The following is a 21,009-nucleotide window of genomic DNA, read 5'->3' as shown; positions in this document are numbered from 1 at the left end:
ACTTATCAACAGCTTTCATTTGATACCCATATTGTACATACACAACCAAAGGTTACCCGGGTCCACGTTTTGACCTATATCTCGAGACCCCAGTCACGGAGCGGCATGAAAAATACTCTGTACTAAAGCATTCACCAACAGCTTCAATTTGATATCCATATTGTACAAACACATTCTAGGGTCCACGTTTTGGTCTCTATCTCGAGACCCTAGTCACGGAGCAGCATGAAACATACTCTGGACTAAAGCATTCACCAACAGCTTCCATTTAATACCCATATTGTACATACACATCCGAAGGTTACCCGGGTCCACGTTTTGACCTATATCTCGAGCCCTATTTCCAAAATAAAATATAATCCATGTTACTCGTGGATGATGTAGCTTTCGAATGGTGAAAGAATTTTTAAAATCGGTCCAGTAGTTTTGAGCCTATTCATTACAAACAAACAAAGTTTTCCTCTTTATAATATTAGTATAGACAACATATCTTATAAGGTATATGGTAAATATTACCATACATTTTTTCCTTCATATATAATAAAAAAATTAATAATTATAACATTAAAACAACAGGTATTATTAACAAACTTGGTTTTATTTTAAATTCTTCAAGTGAATCAAATTAATAATAATCAATAAGAAGGCATATGCAAATACAAATACGTGAATTTATATATGTACATTTGCGCATATACATACATACATATATACGCTCACTTAAGTAGGAGAGAGCAAGATATCGAACGTTGCCGTTCGTTTGCTTTGTTTGCTTTGTCGTTCGTTCCGCCCTTTCGCTTGCAGTTCATTCAATGCAATGAGCAAGGTAACGGCAATGAGCAAGGTAACACTAATATGAGCAAGGTAACACTAATGAGCAAGGTAACACTAATATGAGCAAGGTAACTACATATGAACAGTAATGAGCAAGGTAACACTAATATGAGCAAGGTAACGGCAATGAGCAAGGTAACTACATATGAACAGTAATGAGCAAGGTAACGACACATTTTTTCGTGCGTGCAGCCTGTTAAATCGAATTATAAGACGTTATCACGTCAAAAAAATCACGAATTTTGCGAAATGTTGTTCTTAAAGATCAGGTATTTTCATAATAAGTTTCAATAATTTTAAACTTGAGAAATGTCAAAGACGACATAAAAAAGTACTATGTAGGAATTATTCACTACTGACATATCGGCGTCATTTTTGAAAGACCGTTTATATGCTGTTAAAGGTACTGCCCAACAACGTGGCAAAGAAAATGGTTTCAGTAAAGTAGACAGTTTACAGAAGTGATTTTTTTATTCCCGAAAAGCGACTTGCAAATTAACTTTTGCTACTCACATGGCGGTATCCAACACGGTTTCGCAGAAATTAAATAGAAATCAAATTTTTTCTTTTCAAATTTTATTTTTGCGTTAGGATATATTTTCATTGATAATTCATGCTGCATGGGCGCGCATTTTGGCACGAAAAGAAAAGTCAAATTTCAAGCGAATTGGCTCGCCTATAGTGCGACTTATTTTTATTTTATATTGCGCCACACTTTTGCATTTGTACGGAAGTCTGCACATATTTTTGCGAATGCATGGAGGCAGATTTTTTGTTCTATGTATTTTACTTGTGGCATGCTTGATTTCACCACCAACAGGACTGACTCATTTACGGGTTGTCGTTGCTAGTAAATTACGCAGAAAATGGGTCATCATAGTTTTGCTTTTTGCGTTGTACTTGAAAATAGAATTTTGTATGCATTCTTTGAATTGAAAAGTGAAAAGCAGCCATGAACTTGGAATTCAAATACGTTGCTTCGAGCCCTAAATGGGATTGATTCTACATACATACATATGTATCTGAAGCACGTATGTACCATATGTAAATACATATACATATAGCCAAAGACTGTTACCTTATGGGATGATAGCGAGCAGCCAGCCACCTGTTGAAAAATAAGCCCAACAAAGACATACTTTTTGAAGTCTGCTCCCATCCGCCATATTCACTTAGCATCGAACGTTTCGTTTTATCACTTTTACATTACTAATGGGCCAGCTGATTTTTTTCTTATAGACTCCAAAATATGGGTTGATAAGAGCATAAACTTAAATAAGTGGATTATCCTAAGACAATTTTTGACGTGATAACGTCTTATAATTCGATTTAACAGGCTGCACGCACGAAAAAATGTGTCGTTACCTTGCTCATTACTGTTCATATGTAGTTACCTTGCTCATATTAGTGTTACCTTGCTCATTACTGTTCATATGTAGTTACCTTGCTCATTGCCGTTACCTTGCTCATATTAGTGTTACCTTGCTCATTACTGTTCATATGTAGTTACCTTGCTCATATGTAGTTACCTTGCTCATATGTAGTTACCTTGCTCATATTAGTGTTACCTTGCTCATATGTAGTTACCTTGCTCATATGTAGTTACCTTGCTCATATGTAGTTACCTTGCTCATATGTAGTTACCTTGCTCATATGTAGTTACCTTGCTCATATTAGTGTTACCTTGCTCATATGTAGTTACCTTGCTCATATGTAGTTACTTTGCTCATTGCATTGAATGAACTGCAAGCGAAAGAGCGGAAGGAACGACAAAGCAAACAAAGCAAACGAACGGCAACGTTCGACATCTTGCTCTCCCCTACTTAAGTGAGCGTATATATGTATGTATGTATATGCGCATATGTACATATATAAATTCACGTATTTGTATTGGCATATGCCTTCTTATTGATTATTATTATTTTGATTTACTTGAGAATTTCAAATAAAACCAAGTTTGTTAATAATACCTGTTGTTTTAATGTTATTATTATTATTTTTTTTATTATATCTGAAGGAAAAAATGTATGGTAATATTTACCATATCTATACTAATATTATAAAGAGGAAAACTTTGTTTGTTTGGTTGTAATGAACAGGCTCAAAAACTACTGGACCGATTTTAAAAATTCTTTCACCATTCGAAAGCTACATCACGAGTAACATGGATTATATTTTATTTTGGAAATAGGGCTCGAGATATAGGTCAAAACGTGGACCCGGGTAACCTTCGGATGTGTATGTACAATATGGGTATCAAATGGAAGCTGTTGGTGAATGCTTTAGTTCAGAGTATTTCCATCCGCTCCGTGACTAGGGTCTCGAGATAGAGACGAAAACGTGGACCCTAGAATGTGTTTGTACAATATTGATATCAAATGAAAGCTGTTGATAAGTGTTTTAATACGGGGTAATTTTCATACCTATTGATGACTAGGGTCTCGAAATATATGCCAAAACGTGGACCCGCCGCGTCTTTGAACCGAATTAAACCAAACTTACACACATTGTTAAGTAGGTATTGAAGATGATTTCCGTATAGTTTGAATACCTATTGGTAGATAGGGTCTCGAGATATAGGTCAAAACGTTGACCCGGGTAACCTTCGGATGTGTATGTACAATATGGGTATCAAATGGAAGCTGTTGGTGAATGCTTTAGTTCAGAGTATTTCCATCTGCTCCGTGACTGGGGTCTCGAGATATAGGTCAAAACGTGGACCCGGGTAACCTTTGGTTGTGTATGTACAATATGGGTATCAAATGAAAGCTGTTGATAAGTGCTTTAATACGGGGTAATTTGTTATGTTATGTTATGTTATGTTATGTTATGTTATGTTATGTTATGTTATGTTATGTTATGTTATGTTATGTTATGTTATGTTATGTTATGTTATGTTATGTTATGTTATGTTATGTTATGTTATGTTATGTTATGTTATGTTATGTTATGTTATGTTATGTTATGTTATGTTATGTTATGTTATGTTATGTTATGTTATGTTATGTTATGTTATGTTATGTTATGTTATGTTATGTTATGTTATGTTATGTTATGTTATGTTATGTTATGTTATGCTATGTTATGTTATGTTATGTTATGTTATGTTATGTTATGTTATGTTATGTTATGTTATGTTATGTTATGTTATGTTATGTTATGTTATGTTATGTTATGTTATGTTATGTTATGTTATGTTATGTTATGTTATGTTATGTTATGTTATGTTATGTTATGTTATGTTATGTTATGTTATGTTATGTTATGTTGTGTTGTGTTGTGTTGTGTTGTGTTGTGTTGTGTTGTGTTGTGTTGTGTTGTGTTGTGTTATGTCATGTTATGTTATGTTATGTTATGTTATGTTATGTTATGTTATGTTATGTTATGTTAAAGTATATGTTATGTTAATGTTAACTCATTCTCTATATCCATACAAAATATGTATCAAACAAATAAAATTAAAATTTTCTTTTGAAAAATGCAACCATTCAATCAGTATTTTCTTATGACGTTATCACGTTAAACTATCGTCAGTAAACCGACTTTGCAGACAACCTCTTTTTTTATAAGGATAGGGAAATTGCGCAGGTTGTAGGGAGTACAACTGAGAAAATAATGTAGGAACACTGATGTTATTCAAGTTACTCCAAAAATTTGGTGGCCACCCTATCAGCTAATATTTCTGGATTAATACATATTTCTTTGATACTGATAAGATACAATTTTACCTAAGTTAAACCTTATTTTTCATATTCATAACAGTAGAAAGCAACATTACGCTCGAGAAAGTAGAAGATCTGTACTCTCCTTAACTTATGTATAATATATGCGCTCATGGACTTAGGCAGTCCCCCAACCAATTCAACGATAGTCGAGTCCTGTAAATTCAGGCTGAACTGTGTCGGTAGACATAATAGCCTGATGCTAACATAGGTCTCGGAACACGTGGGTATCGCGGGAAACGAGATCTCTAACTATTTAGCCAGAATAGGCTCTGAGACCAACTTTTTTGGCCCGGAGCCCATTCTGCTCCTTTCTCCTGCTACTCTAATCCACAAGCTAGCTTGGCAGGCTGAGAGAGGCTGCAGATGGACAAACTGATGTCCGATGTAATATTATGTTCGACCGACTGCCGCAGTTCCTCCTGTCACTAAGCAGAAGGGACTGTAGGAGGCTGGTTGGACTGATGATGAGCCACTTTCTATGTGCAAAGCCCAGCATGTGGAGAAGAGGATAAGACGGCGGCCAGCCTTCGCTCGAATCAGGATTGAGGTCTTTGGCACTGATGTGCTAAGAAGCGATCACATTGGCTTCTTGGCACTACAAGATCTACTCAGATTTCTTCAGAGGTCAAGTAGATTTAAAGCAAATTAAAAAGGGAATCCGAGTGCAGTACAATGGATTTAATTGTGTCTGAGTGCTGTGCATGCTAATCTGTTCCGACAAAAAAAAAATAATGGTGTATATGACATTATAAAGGAGATTTTGACTGTGAAGCCCTTCTGGAAAAATTAATTTTAATGTTCCAAGAAGAGAACTTCGAAATTCCTATTTCTTTTATGCCCGAAAGGCGCCAATTGCTCGCGCGCTTAATAAGTTCAACCAGATCTCATCTCTATTCGAGCTTAAATTTTTTCATCAAATAATTTTTTCGTTAACCTCCTGAAATCTTGTATATAATCTTATTTAATTTGTGTTAGTAGTCTGCAAGAAGTTTTGGTTCGTAAACTTTATGTGAATAAATAAATAAAATTACACTGCATGCATGTTCTCTTAGCTGCAATCTATGATAGTAAGGACCACATTGCACTATTGAATATTTACCCTTTCTCTAAACACAATATTTGCTTGAAATTGGGCGTCAACTCTATTCACAAACATTTCTAAGTGCTCTTTACTTAGCATATTTAGAAATGCGAGTTTGAGAAAAGAACTGTTGCGCTCTGGCCAGACAAGCGCTGCAATTTGTATGGATTTTGAAAACAATTGCAAGTGAAACGCAAACTTAGTACTATACTTTAAGGAAAATATTTCAAACATTTATGAAACTATTCATAAACAATAACATAACATGGCATAACATTTTCCAGCCATTTATTTGATTATGTGATGTTATATAATTTTGTAAAATTTCAAGAAAACTGTATATCTAAATAATACAAACTTTACTTTGTCGAATGAGAGACTCTTATAAACTCTTACTTGCTAATAACTAAATATCAAACTACTAATTTGCATAGCTTCCTAATTTTCTGTCACGCAAAGAGTTCAGCCCACACTTCGCCCATAATGATTGAATTCCGGGCAAATCTAATTTATTACTGTGCACTCATATACATATGTAAACATAGTCATACAAACATGCAAATTTGATGCATCATACAGCAGCGGCGATCAATTATCAAATGCTGTAACCAGATACCCTGCAGTAAAAATATTATATCAATTGCTGTAACTTACAACTTTTTGAAAAAATAAATGTATCCAATTTTTATTAAGCGCAAAAACACCAATTTCGGATTAGTTCAGCAGGAACTTAAGAAGCAAAGATCGAAGAGGCGTCGAACATTACTTAAAAAAGATCAGTAAGAATTAGGATGAATTTCTAAGCGATAACAACATGCGGAAATCAATAAAAATAAATAAATCTACGTGAGAAGAAACTGAAAAAGCCGACTTGCTCTCGTTGACTTATTTGTGATTATAAGTAGTTAACTAATACTTTATTCAATTCATGCTAAAATCTTCACAATTCAAATGTTCATTCGAAAAAACCAAACAACTTTAATTCATTGGCTTACTTATAATTGTGTGTGTGCGCTTGCAATGTTATGCGATCTTCTATGTCAATAGACAAGGCGAAAAGACACCTCCTGAAAATGTGCAAGAGCGCACCTAACTGCAAAGGCAAATGACGTTTAGCAAAGACAAAGACCATAACTAGGCGTGCACAAACGGAGCTAACTTTGATAGAAGTTAGTTCTCCTAAATACGAGTACGTAAGTTAACACTGAGAATTATAACTTTTTACTTCACATCAAAGAAAATATACAACAAATAGTCAAGATGCATTTTTTTTTCTACAGGTACAGTACACACGCACGCACACACACACTTGCCTATTTTCAAAATCTGTTATGGTTATATTCTGTCGCATGCGACTTCTGACTTGTGCATGATGTTGCTCAATGATGCGATTAATTAAGTTTATCGTAAACTATGTGGGCGTAAGGAGTCTGAACTTTGCATTGTCATGCAATACATATGTATGTACATATGTTTAGACACTTTATATGTTAAAACTTATGTAATATGTACCTACGCTGTGGCACCCTTAATTGGAGTAGCGATTGCGGCGATCAGAGGTCATCGCTGCGCATTAGGAGCCTGGAAGCTAGCATGCGAGCTATATTGAATCAAATATTCCGCACTACAAATACAAATATGAATTTATCATTTATGTATTAATAACTCTGCATATATGCGATGACAAATAGACGAAGTAAACGATGATAATTCATTTGAGTACTGACACACATCTGCTATTTCCAAAACTAAAATTCATAGTCATGCACACACATGTTTGTATGTGTATGTGTAAGAAATTATTCTGAAGTGATCTCACATTGCCTCTGAATGATTTGAAGATGAATAGTGGGCATGCCACTGCGCTTTATGTAATCTGTTTTATTACTGATTTTTACGAGTTTACTCTTAACATACAAATGGCAGCAATGTGCAAATATAATAATAGACAAATTTTTTTGTGTTTTTTTTTTAATTTTGTAAAGTGATACTTTTATGCAAATTTATAACAAGATACAATACTCTCGTAAAGCCATCACAGAGGGAATTTCTTTGCTTCGGATTTTATAATAAAATGAGTACAATTGAGGACGGCAGTCTAAGCGAAATGCCCTAATATAAATGTGATAGGTAGGTAGAATATGTGGGTTTGAGTGGGAAAACGTGTGTATTTAAATAGTATTTAAAATTGAAAATTTTCTGATGCTGAGAATACTGAGAATTTAGTGCTTTAACTGAAGTAAGAAAGGGGAAACACTTTCTATCATTTTTCTTTTTCATGTAGTGACATTCGAACTTTTTAATTTTTTTGTTTTTGTCCGTCAACTAGCAAGTGCAGCACTCAGACACAGTTAAGTCCATGGTACTGCACTCGGATTCCCTTTTAATTTTTTTTAAATCTACCCTTCTCCGAAGAAATCTGACTAGATCTTGTTGTGTCAAGGAGCCAAGATGCTCGCTTCTTAACACATCAGTGCCAAAGACCTCAATCCTGATTCGAGCGAAGGCGGGGCAGACACACAGAAAGTGGCCCGTCATCAGTCCAACCAGCTGTCAGCAGTCCCTTCTGCTTAATGACAGGAGGATTTGCGACAGTCGGCGGACATGACAGGTAACATTAGTTTAGTCCATCTGCAGCCTCTCTCAGCCTGCCAAGCTCGCTTGTGGGTTGTAGTAACCCATTTTCCAACCGTGACTTTGATGGTAATATTTCCTTCTTCCCATGAGCTTGGCCTTCTGGAGAATACAATTTTTTATCCGTGATTTGCAAATTGCCATAGGAATTCCAATATTGCCTCTGTTTTGAAGTAGTGGAAGATTAGTACCCTTTCCGGCCAGCTCCTGGACTTAGTAACCCTCTGGTCCTTGCAATTTCCTTCAATGCCTCTATGTCCTGGAATCCATATAATGCTGACCTTGAAGACAGTGCTAATATCATTTAGATCTGCCAGGCATTCCTGAGCAACCTTTGATCTTAGTATAACTGCCTCCATTGATTTGATGGTCGCCTGGTTGTCCAAAAAGATATTTATCGAAAGTTTTGTTACGGTGTGTGTGTGTGTGTTAAGATACACAGTTACCTCCTTTATGGCGAAGATTTCTGCCTGGTAGACGCTACAGTAGTCCAGAAGTCGGACATATAATTATAATCCTTTTGAAAAAACTCCATAGTCTACTATATTTTCTAGCTTGGACCCATCCGTGTAAAAATTTATGTTCTATGGTCTCCATGGCCTCTGAGTTTGCCCCCTTTAAGGGAGGCTAGCTGGCACCAAATTATAGGGCTACGCCAGGCGAAATCCTTACTGGGGGGTAAAACCAAGAGAGGTTTAGAAAACGGAACCCTCCCTAAGGATAAATTGAGAATGTACTGACTCTTGTCGCTTCTGCGATCAATCCTCAGAGACTCCAATAAACCTTCTGCTTGAGTATAGCGCTAATCGTGAAGCAGGTTCAGACATGTTTTCCATTTGCAGCCAGAAGAAAGGCACAAACGCTCAGTCCAACTTAGCTCTATTTTAAGTTTAATAAGTGAATTGGGCTTGGAAGAGGTCCCTACTGTGATGAGTAGAGGGCACAAAATAGCATGAGGTCGAAGTGTAAATTAAGTTCATCTATCTATCAATTGTAGGCCTTGGTATCTCAGCACAGCTTTTTTACTCATTTAATTCTTTAATTCAATTAATTTCGATTTTAAACTAAATAATTTCATATAATTTGAATTCCATTAAACCGAAACTACACACTGTGCAATTTGTGTGCGTCGCGCGCATAAAGTGAGATAAGTACACGTAAAATGATAAAAAGCGTGCGAAACAAATAAGATGTGAAAAAATGTCAAAGACCCTAAGTAGCATAAAGAGCAGAGAGGCTCCTGGGGTCAATTGATATATTCAATTGTGCACGGAATGAAATAATAAATGCTATACAAGTATGTAGGTATTGTGACGGCGAAATATGCGTACAAATGTCTGTAAATATGTGCATGCAGATGTGTATGTATGCATGCAATTATAAACCCTGTAGTAAAAAAATTAGACAATGTCTAAAAAGAAATAGTTTTATTTTACCCAATTCACAACTGCCTCTAAATTGGTGTTAAAATAAGGCAGAACAAGGGTGGGGTTACTGGGCGCGTTCACTTTTAGTTCTAGTCTTAAAGTTGTTGTAGAGGAAGACTGAACAGAGCCAACTTCAAAGCATTTGGGTCTAAAGTAATATTCGCCAAGAAAGAAGTTGCTTGACAAATGAACGGACAATGCAAGGAAAGAGCCATCAGATTGCATTTACAAACTGCTACTTAGGAAATGTATATATTCGTATGTAAAGGGTTTTCCAACAAGAGGAGTTATTTCCGTAAAAGATAAATGGTTTCGTTGCTTGTGTGGCACGCAGCGCCGTCTTGCTGATCAATTCCATCCAATTCCGGCCATAAAAAATCGTTAATCATCTCTCGATAGCGCAATCCATTCACCGCAACTGTTGCTCCAGCGGGTGATATTATTGCAAATGTAAGGAGAAACATAAAATTAAAAACTAAATAAAATGGATGCCGGTAAAGAAAAGAGGTATGTGGATATAATTCGAATAAATTTTTGTTAGATATTATTAATTATGCATTCATATTACAGAAAAAAGCCTGTGCTCATAGACACTTTGCCTTTTTATTGCTTATTATAAAATGTAATATCGAATTTCGCCTGCGTATCGCTGCCATAATTCGTTACAACTTCAACAGACGTCGTTTACGGATTTCCTCGAAGTGTTTACGTTATTACTAGCAGCAAATTGCGCAATTAAATTAACAACTCCTTTGCTTTGCTGTTTCTTCACATCGTTAATAATAATTAAACAAACCAAAAACAATAAAAGATTCCACCAAACTAATTTCTATGGGGAAAAACCTTTCAAAACAGTCTTGAAAGTTAAATGCCAATTTTACAGCTAAACTGCCATATGTGAGCGGGTAGATTAATTTTTGTGGATTTATTGCTAATTACTGCATATGTGAACGCACTTTTAGGAAATCATCTTCTGAATGGAATTGCGTGCGAATAGAGAGAGAACCAATACTGTACTCAAGTGAACTACTTACATAAGTTTTGTATGTGATTTGATTTATTGTAGCATACACACATCTACACATACCTACATACGAACGTGAATTGACGCAAGATATGACTACTGAGTACGATGAGCGGCGTTACACGTCACGGCGAACGACGAGTAGCTGTGTTACGGCACAGTTACCGGTTGCCGGTTGCCGGCAACAATTCATTCTTATATGCGTTGACTTTCGTTGCGTTTGCGGCGCATCGTCGATGCTGTTGCAATCATCAGACATTAAATATTTAAATTGTATTTGCATCTACGCGAAAGTTAATAATACTACAATGACAAATATTATTCAAATAATGGACACGAAAATGTTATTGGTCCGAGTAATACAACCTATTTGCCGCTTTAAATACAAACATATACATATACACACTTATTATAGAGGTGGGAACGCTACTAATTGAATATTTCAATCAAATCAACAACTTATGGGCTAAATACCACCTGTTAGATAAGATTTGTAAGCGTCATAGCTACCGTTAAAGTTTTTGCTCCTTTATTTTTTACTCATTCACTCAATAAATTTTTTTAGTTATTTCATTTTTAGTTTTAGCGTTTTTCGGTTCAATAAGCGCTTTTCATTTTCAGAGAATGGCAAACAGGTGTCATTTAGGTATAAATTTATTTATTTATTAATGTCTAACAAAATTCAGAACAGACATTTAAGATATAAATTCAGAACTAAAATACAAGTTTACAATATTTAATATTAACAAGTGCAGTGCTATTAGATTATCAACATAAGAAACCATTAAATTGCAAGTTTCAATTGAATTTTAACGAATTTAATAACTATAAAACTAAAATAACATATATATACAAGGTATTATTTTATATTATGTCTATATAGATGTATGTGTGTATTGGGTGTTGTTATCAATTTCAGTTAATCACCACGATTACAAAAATTAATAAATCCATACTTTGTAGCTCAGCTGAATTAGGGAAATAAAAAGTTTTTTTTTGTTCCTTGTTTTTTTTTTCGAAAGAGATTAGCACAATGTCGCATTTATTGCTGAAAAAGGTAAACAAAATTTGTTTATTTTTAGTAAGGTTGACTTTATTGAGACTATTCTAAATTATTTTGCACCGAAAACCAATCTGTAAGTGCTTTCTAATAATCTGCTAATCGCTGTGTTGCGTTGTAATCGCAATTTTATTCAGTCTAAACATCGCCCGCCGTAGTCGAATGGGTTGGTGCATGACTACCATTCGGAATTCAGAGAGAACGTAGGTTCAAATCTCGGTGAAAGACCAAAATGAAGAAAACGTTTTTCCTACTTTCGGTCGCCCCTCGGTAGCCAATGACAAGCCTCCGATTGTATTTCTGCCTTGAAAAAAGCTCCTCATAAAAAATATCTGTCGTTCGGAGTCGGCATGAAACTGTAGGTCCCTCCATTCGTATATATAAACAATATTATTGTAATAGAGTGTAATTGTTTTTGCAAGTATGTGTTTCTTAACTACTATTATCTAGAAGACTTTTGCCACAAAAGAACAGTCGGCCTCTTTGATTCGCCAAGTGTTAGTAAGTGGCGAATAGATGAAACAACTAATATAAAAAAACAAATACTGGTAGCTCTGGGAAAGAGCTGCCAAAAATGACATGTTTTTGGAACCATTTCATGAGTATTAGTAAGACCTCGATCATACCATACAGGTAAATATTTGTTGCTTCAATTCGTTACTTGTGATAATCGTACACTGTCAAAACTCCTTGTGTTCTCGTTGTAAAAACTAAACTATTGCAAGCAACGCAGTTGCCGTGTGTGAACTCAACAGGCAACACCAAAAGAGAATTCGCTATTTTGCAGCAAAAAAAGTCTCCCTGTGTGAACGTGGTCTAATGAAACGCTCTTGAAATGGAGTTGGCAGAATTGAAAATAATGAGTTAAAGTACGTTCACATATGCAGTAATTAGAAATAAATCAACAAAATTAATCTACCCGTTCACATATGGCAGATTACCTACAAAATTGACAATCAGCTGTCAATACTGCTTTGAAAAGTTTTTCTTCATAGAAATTGGTGTGTGGAATATTTTGGAGTTTTCAATTTGTTTAATTATTATAAACGATATGAAGAAAAGATAAGGAGAAGGAATAGCTAATTTAATAGCGCAATTGGCTACTAGTAATAAACAGTTGGAGGAGGCATTCGAAATTCCATATTATATTTTATAATAAGCAATAAAGGCCAACGCGTTTATGGACACACGCTTTTTTTCTGTTATATGAATGCATAGTTAATAATACCTAACAAACATTTTATTAGAATTATGTCTTAAAACCTGTTTTCTTTGCCGGCATCGTTCTATTTAGTTTTTACTTACAGAAAACACAGGATTTTATGTAAAAACTTTTAATTACGGATTGGAACTTAAGCACAAAAAAGTGCTTAAGTGCTTACACAAGAATGATAGGTTACCAGGTTTGTTATTTAGCTATGGTAAAAAGTAAATATGTAAGCGGAACTTTGGTTCCCACGTCACTTGGGGATTCGGCAGCCGAAATCTGCTCGATAATTTCACACACTCGTCCAAACACTTATTCACACACTCGACCAATCAGTCGTTGCTCAGATAGCAATGAAGTGTCATTGGTTGATTTTTTTCGTATATCACCAAGACAGTCACAGTTTTTTTGTAAACAGTTGTAAACAGTGACGTCAGCCCATCAGCTGATTCTGTTAAATTCGGTCAGAGCCGAATAACGGTCTGTTAAAGAAGTCACCTTTTAAATCTTTTCACCATATTTCTTACATGGATGTCAGTAGACCCTCTGCGACCTCGTCAGGTTAAATGTAATGAATTTTGACAAAAAAAAAACTTTGAGTCGCTTTTTCTCCATGTTTTTAAATAATCACATTTCGGAGATTATATTTTATGTCAATTTGAAACAATGTGTGTTCATAATTTTGTAGCTCATCTTAAGTTAATTTTCCGATGAGCTGGAGACTTAAAATTTTCAGCTTAGTTTTGACCTGGCAGGCATTTTCGTTTCGATGTATTTGCGTGTTAGGGGATATTTAAGAGAATTCTGATATTGTATTATAAGCGCTGATTCGGAAAGCACATATTTTTGCATTTCGACGGCTAATATTCATATTTTCTTAAATATTTGGAAAATCACATTTATGTATGCCTATTGGGCAGCAGGAGTTCGGAATATATGTTAATAATATGCAAACAAATATCACCAAAAAAAAATTAAAAAAATGGCCAAAATCTGCATTTTTTGACTTTTTAACCTCAAATTGCCAAAAATCCTGACGTGCTGGAGCATTTTCAAGGTCATATTCGTTGTCAGCATAAAACAACCTTCAAGAAACACCCATAGCCGTTTTAAAAGCTGTAAAATAGCGAGATTTTGTTGGCCTGTGTAATCTACAGTAAAAACTACCTTACAGACTACACTCAAATGTAAGGAAAAGCAAGCTAAATTTGGCAACTATAGTATTAACAATCAGTATACTCCTATATACAATATTAAGTAGATCTGGATAATGTAAAATCAAGCAGACTGGTACTACATAATGAATTATAGTATAGTCTCGAAGTGCACGAGCAATAGGGGTATTACTCGCAAATTTAGTCTTCCATTTCCCCATAAAAAGGGTAAAAATTGCGAAGACTTCTTTGGGGAACATTAAAGCTTATCCGCTCAAGTAGGTCTCGACAGTCGATGATACCATTAACAACACTCAAAATAAACGAAGATGGCGGCCGTCGTAGCCGAATGGGTTGGTGCGTGACTACCATTCGGAATTCACAGAGAGAACGTTGGTTCGAATCTCGGTGAAACACCAAAATTATTGTAAGAAAACGTTTTTTCTATTAGCGGTCGCCCCTCGGTAATCAATGGCAAACCTCCGAGTGTATTTCTGCCATGAAAAAACCCCTCATAAAAAATATCTGCTTCGGCTTGAAACTGTAGGCCCCTCCATTTTGTGGAACAACATCAAGACGCACACCACAAATAGGAGGAGGAGCTCGGCTAAATACCCAGAAAGGGTGTACGCGCCAATTTAATATATATATAAATATATATGAAAGGACCATCCTTCGCTTTTCAAGAGATTCTAAATTAATTAGCTTTAGCCGACCATTATAGGATGGAACAGGCGACTCAAATCGGAGGGAACGTAATGCTTGCTTAAGAAAAATTGTTTGAATGCGTTCTATTCTGTTAATCGAGAGTTGGTCGTAAGGTCTCCAAATGATCACAGTGTACTCTAGGTGAGAACGAACAAGAGACGTAAACAGCAGTTTATAGGTATACGGATAAGAAAATTCAGTTGTATTGCGACGGATATGATTTTGAAAGAATAAAATTATATAACTCCAAGTTGCTATAAGGCGGGATATAAGAGGCGATCAAATATAAACAGCCGTATGATTTAGAGCCCTTGACGCAAATACAAAGTAATTGAGAACGCACGATAGCGTCTTCTGACGACAATTACAACGGCACCTCCTCTTAGGCAACCAGTTTTAGCAGCATAGATTTGAGTCAAAGAATTTATAACCGTAAAAGTTCGAGGTCAATCACGTCTCAACAATAACAAGAATGTATAAGCCTCTGTCATAAGCCTCTTCAATACAAAACTTTTACACGTTTTTCATAATAAATGTTAGAATAATTTATATCAGGACCCCTTATAGTGGTTAAGAAATTGTTTTATAATATTTAATCAGTTTTAAAACAATTTCAAATTAATTTTTTTATTTAACCTTCATCCAGTCTTCGCTTGATTTTTAACCCATTTTAGAGTTTATGACTGTATAAGTTTTATCCACTTTTAAAAACAGCTGAAGTCCATTGCATTTTTTAACTCCACTCCTCTATTTTATGATATATTAACATCACAATTATTATTAATTTACGTCAACATGACGGATATTACATAAAAAATTTCACAAACAGCCTTCGAATGCAATGTCATCTATAGATCCACAATTACGTAGCATTTGAGATTTTCTTCACTTCATCAATGCTAAAAATGGTTAGCAAATAAAACCAAATAGAAAATTTTTGAGTTCCTGTTGCTGATTGGCTAAACGTCGGCGATGTTTTGATTCGCGCTATATTAGACTTCTGATATTGAGCGGAGTGTATAAATTGAATAGAGAGTATTTTAGAAATCTATGGAATGAGTAACAGGCAGTCTAATTATTTGCTCCGCAATGTTTCAAACAAAATATTCATAAAAGAAAAACGCTATTTTGCGATTGACGAAGAAAGTATTCGCCAAGAACGTAGAGCTCGTGATAAATGAAAAGATGTTGTGCATGCCGTACGAAAACGTTACAGTTGACAGACATTTATTGGCACTTCGTACAAGGTGCCCATTAAAGTGACAGCATAAGTTAGCGTCCAACCTAACCTAATCAAACACAAACAAATTTAGTGGAATGCTGATATGATGGCCCGATATATGTAAATATCGGTTATTTCGGCAATACCATACATATCCGACAGTCACGCGAAGAGCAATTTTCCTCGAAATACTTCTCCTCAGGGCTGGTATCGAATCCAACCCTGGGCCAGAAGTATTCTATTGCTGTGTATGCCATAAACAGCTCCACCCGAACTCCAGATGCAACAAGTGCAACGGGTGGAGCCACCTTAAGACTTGTTCAGGCCTTAAGTCTCATAGGGAGTGGTCCACACGGTATGTGACCACGTGTTGCTCCCACCAGCAGGCGTCTGTTGCCTTAACTGCCTATCGGAGCAACACAACTCCCCCAACACACCCGATCCTCTTCCCTCCAGCTCGAGTGATAGTCATATCTGGTGTCTGTTACTGCTAACGCATTTTCATTTCCAGCAGCCTAGACTGAATTGCATCAGAGATACGGCAGTGTAAAGTGATTCATAAAGTAGGGCAATTAAATTAACAAAGTTTAAGAAAAATGCACTTTACATCTCTTCTAAAATAGATCTAAAGTTAGCGAACGATATCTAAATTTGATGAAAACTATGGCACTTCTGCTTGCGTGTCTATAAAACTTACGTGCAGCAGGTCAAATTAATTATAGGAATAAGCGGCAAAAGTGTTAAATGACTTAATTTAGTGATAATTGTTTTTGTTGCTCTAAAATGTACTAAGTATTAAATTTTTTTGTGCTACTCTGTGCACATAACAATAATATATGGTAGATTTGCCTCTCTCTCCCTCTCTCTCGCTGTTTTAGACAGAAGGGCATCATCAATGGTCCAATTCCATCCTACAAAAGTCAATGCTTGCTCACTAACCTAAAACTCCAGATATTAAGACGGACTATTTTCTCCCTCAATTTGGTTTTCGATTTGATAAGTGGAACGATTGACTCCCCATCGCTACTCAAGAAAACTAATTTCAATACTCCTCAGCGAAGCTTACGAACTACTACTAAAGGGTGATTTTTTAAGAGCTTTAGGAAAGTTTTTCAAAAAAACACTCGTAAAATTCAGAAAAATGCATGAAATTTTTATTTAAATCGATAGTACAGTCCATATAATTTAATGTTTGAAGATTATTTCATGCAAGTGTTGACCGCGACTGCGCTTCAAATGGTCCATCCGCTTAGTCCAATTTTGGCATACTCTTTCCAATGTTTCGGCCGGTATCTCACATATAAATGCTTTAATGTTGTCTTCCAATGCGTTAATTGAAGCAGGCTTGTCCTAAAAAACATGAGCTTTAACATAGCCCCACAAAAAATAATCTAAAGGCGTTATATCGCACGATCTGGGTGACCAATTGACAGGTCCCGAACGTGAAATAAAATGTTCACCAAACTCGCCTCTCAACAAGTCCATTGTTACGTGTGCTGTGTGGCATGTGGCACCGTCTTGCTGAAACAACATGTCATGCAAGTCAAGCTCTTGCATTTTGGGCAAAAAAAGTTGGATCTCATTTCACGGTAGGGCTCACCATTCACAGTTACGTTACGATTCGCAGCATCTTTGAAGAAGTACAGTCCAATGATACCTCCAGCCCATAAACCGCACCAAACTGTGATCTTTTCTGGATACATTGGCAGCTCTTACAATTCTTCTGGCTGATCTTTACTCCAAAATCGACAATTATGCTTATTTATGTACCCATTGATCCAAAAATGAGCTTCGTCGCTGAACACAATTTTTCGACTTTAAACTTTCTTAACAGAACACACATATTTATAATAAAATTCAATGATTTGCAGCGTTGTTCATTTGTAAGACGATTCATGGTTAAATTAAAGACCAAACTGAAGATGTTTGACAGTGAAACATAACACGCTGTTTAAACCAACTGTTTAAAAAGATAATAGCTAAAAAATCACCCTTTATAACTATGCTTCCAATTCACCGATTTCTAAAACTTTTAGAGAATTTAATATGCTTTCAAATCATATTGGCCTCGATTGTTCCTTCCACAAAGTACTACTTAAAAATCTCACTAAATTAAATGATATACTTTTTATGGCGAAAGGCAGAAGTGAATTAAAGAGTGTGTTTATAAAACTAGAAAAAATTATACAAAATATAATATTTGGCTAAGGATTGACACAGAGAAAACGAAATTTACGGTCCTATCCAGTTTAGGGTCCGGAGACTAGGCATTCGAGAGTGTACAAGAATTTTCCTTTCTGGGTATCAAAATATAAGCCAATAAGGATACATTATTGGCAATAAATGATAAGAGTTTTAGCAGCAAATAAGTTTTACTTTTCTAATTTGAAGCCACTTAAGTCTAACTTATTATCTCGCTACCAAAAGTTAAGGATATGCAAAACCTTGAACCGTCCTGTGCTTACCTATGGTTGCGAACTATGGACGCTAAAAACTACTGACATTAATCCGCTAATGGCATTTGAAAGAAAAATATTCATATTCCCAAAAATATATGGATCTGTAACTGTGACTGGAAGAGGGTACCTATCGAATTAGATATAATCATGAGCTGGAACTATTAACAAAAAACGAAACTGTGAGGATAAAATGGATCGGATGCGTGCTTAGAATGCCCAAGGAGAGAAAAACTCGAAAGGCTGTTGAATTACGCTTTGTAGGAAGCCGCCCCAGAAAGAGATGGCTCGAAGGCGTGGAAGTTGACCATGAAAAGCTAAACGTGCGGCGGTAGAAGGAGATAACCTTAGATGGAGACAGATGGGGCAAGGACTGTGGTGCTAAGAAGAAGAAGAAGAAGAAGAAGAAGAAGAGAAGAAAATTCTAAGTACTCTTTCTCATTTTATAATATGATAAAAAATGTTACGTTTTCTTCATTAAAATGAAATAAGTAAATTGTAAGTTTAAATTATTTTTGATTGAATTGTTAAGTATTAATTTCTTTTTCCATAGTATGTTCTTATACTGGATTTTTAGGTTATTAAATAAATAAAACAAATTAGTTTAAGGCTATGGCGAGTTTTTGTAAATTTTTACCAACAGTACAGTACAGATAAATCCTAAAACACTTGAAACTGGTAATGTAGCGAATGGGCGCAATTTACATTGTTTTTGAGTAAGGTAAGGGGTTATATACAGGTAGAAGGCCGAAAAAAGGGACTTCAGAATTTTTTCTGAGAAAACTTTTAAATTTATTGATCTAAAAATGTGTACATATATTATGTTATCTTTTAGCTGTATTTTAAGACTTAGTGAAAATATTTATTTGGAAAGGAGCTATAGCTGATCTCCGGGAGCTCCTCTCAAAAAAGACGTTTTGCGGTGACCACTATATCTCTGAACTGGATCCTCTGAAATTAAAAAGCCCAACAGATTTCGTTAAAGTAATGTTAATTAGTAACTAGTAATTAATCGAAGGATAAGGAAAATAATTTTTTCGGCAAAATGGCGGTCTCTCAAAAAAAAAAATCGATTTTTGACCAAAATATCGACCCTAAATTGTTTATAAAAAAATATTTATCGATGAGAAAAAATCTTCGATTAATTACTAAAAAAATATATTTAAGAAGCTCGTGTTAAATTTTGAGACTAATCGGTTTAGCTGTTTTCGAGTAATGTTGGACACCGACTTTGAAAACACCATTTTGAGAAAAACGCGTTTAAAATACTTTCTTCTACTTTCAAGTACTCTGAAACGCGTGCAACTTTAAAAATATTCACCGGAAGGATATTAAATTTTCTGTGTGTATTCTTAAATACCTATAATATATGTAGGACATTAAGAAAAAAATTAAAAAAAATCAATTGTTTGAAAATTCTAGCTTTATATAACCCCTTAAATTGAGCTGTCAAATTGTTTAGAGCGGTTATCTCTATTTTAGCAGTTTAATATTCGTAAGGCGATGGAACATAGTTTATTATTTTACAAAATAGGACCAGAATTACCTCGAACTTATTCGTTTTAGAAATATATTTTATAAAAGCAAACAAAGTGAAATCTGAAAACAAACTATTTAGGTTGTCAACGAACTCGCGCAGTTTAACAGCTATTTTCCTAAATTGAAGCAGTGCTGGATTTTATTTATTTGGGTTCTATGGCTTGGCGATGGTCTGTTGTTATTGGGGTGCAGTTATTTCATTGCCTAAAAAACTGTAAACTTGTAAGTCGTACAGGTTATCAGGCTGAGCTCAATATTGTCCATGAAAGCCCAGTAAGCGCATCCGGCCAAATATAGGTCTTCTTAAACAATACGAACAGAAAATGTAACTTTGCGGATTCCGACTACTTACACTAGTACTGAATGCTTGTACATAAGTGAATGAAAGAAGCACACAGATGCACAAAGTTTGCATTCATTTGAATGTTCATTCAGTGTTAAGAAATATTTACTTGAGCATTATTATTTTTTCCATTCATGCACTCAATACACACATACATACGCATTTAGTTCGATTATTTGATAAAGTTTTTTTATTTTTTCTTGCAGATTTTTTAATAAATGAGAGCAAAGGCTATCAGCCATCGAGTGTGGAACCAAATCAAGTGCAATATTTAAACGCCTGCATTCAACTGCCTGCCATACTTTTTTATTTCGTTTAAAGGTCAAACAAATATTTCGAAATGCCGAAGAAGGCAGATAGTCTGAAAAAATGGCAGCAAAACAATCGCAAAGTGATTGTTGGCATTGTTGGTTTTTGTTTGAGTATTTTTGGCGTTTTGTGCGGCATGTTTTGGGAGCAGATCTTCAATGGCATAATGGAGAAGGTAAGATCCACAAAATTTAATACTAAATATAAAAAATAAAAACCAATTTTAACTCTGGCACGTACAAAGTGGCGCAAGATAACAATCCTATGGAAAGATTTATATTTTGCA

General features: G+C 35.2%; 1 protein-coding gene across 3 annotated transcripts in view; it reads left to right on the top strand.

Moving 5' to 3' along the window:
* LOC129247092 (protein peste-like) overlaps positions 1-21,009 on the top strand; it is a 97,044-nt gene that overhangs the window by 62,055 nt on the left and 13,980 nt on the right. For all 3 annotated transcript variants that reach the window (XM_054886015.1, XM_054886014.1, XM_054886013.1), the window contains exon 2: positions 20,621-20,898. In XM_054886015.1, the coding sequence (XP_054741990.1) occupies positions 20,755-20,898 (144 nt within the window). In that variant the 5' untranslated portion in view covers positions 20,621-20,754. The remainder of the gene's footprint in view (positions 1-20,620; positions 20,899-21,009) is intronic.

This window comes from Anastrepha obliqua, chromosome 5, assembly GCF_027943255.1.
Source record: "Anastrepha obliqua isolate idAnaObli1 chromosome 5, idAnaObli1_1.0, whole genome shotgun sequence".
NCBI classification, from domain to species: domain Eukaryota; kingdom Metazoa; phylum Arthropoda; class Insecta; order Diptera; family Tephritidae; genus Anastrepha; species Anastrepha obliqua.
The sequence above is the reverse complement of the archived record's forward strand: the minus strand, read 5'-3'. Positions and strand labels throughout refer to the sequence as shown.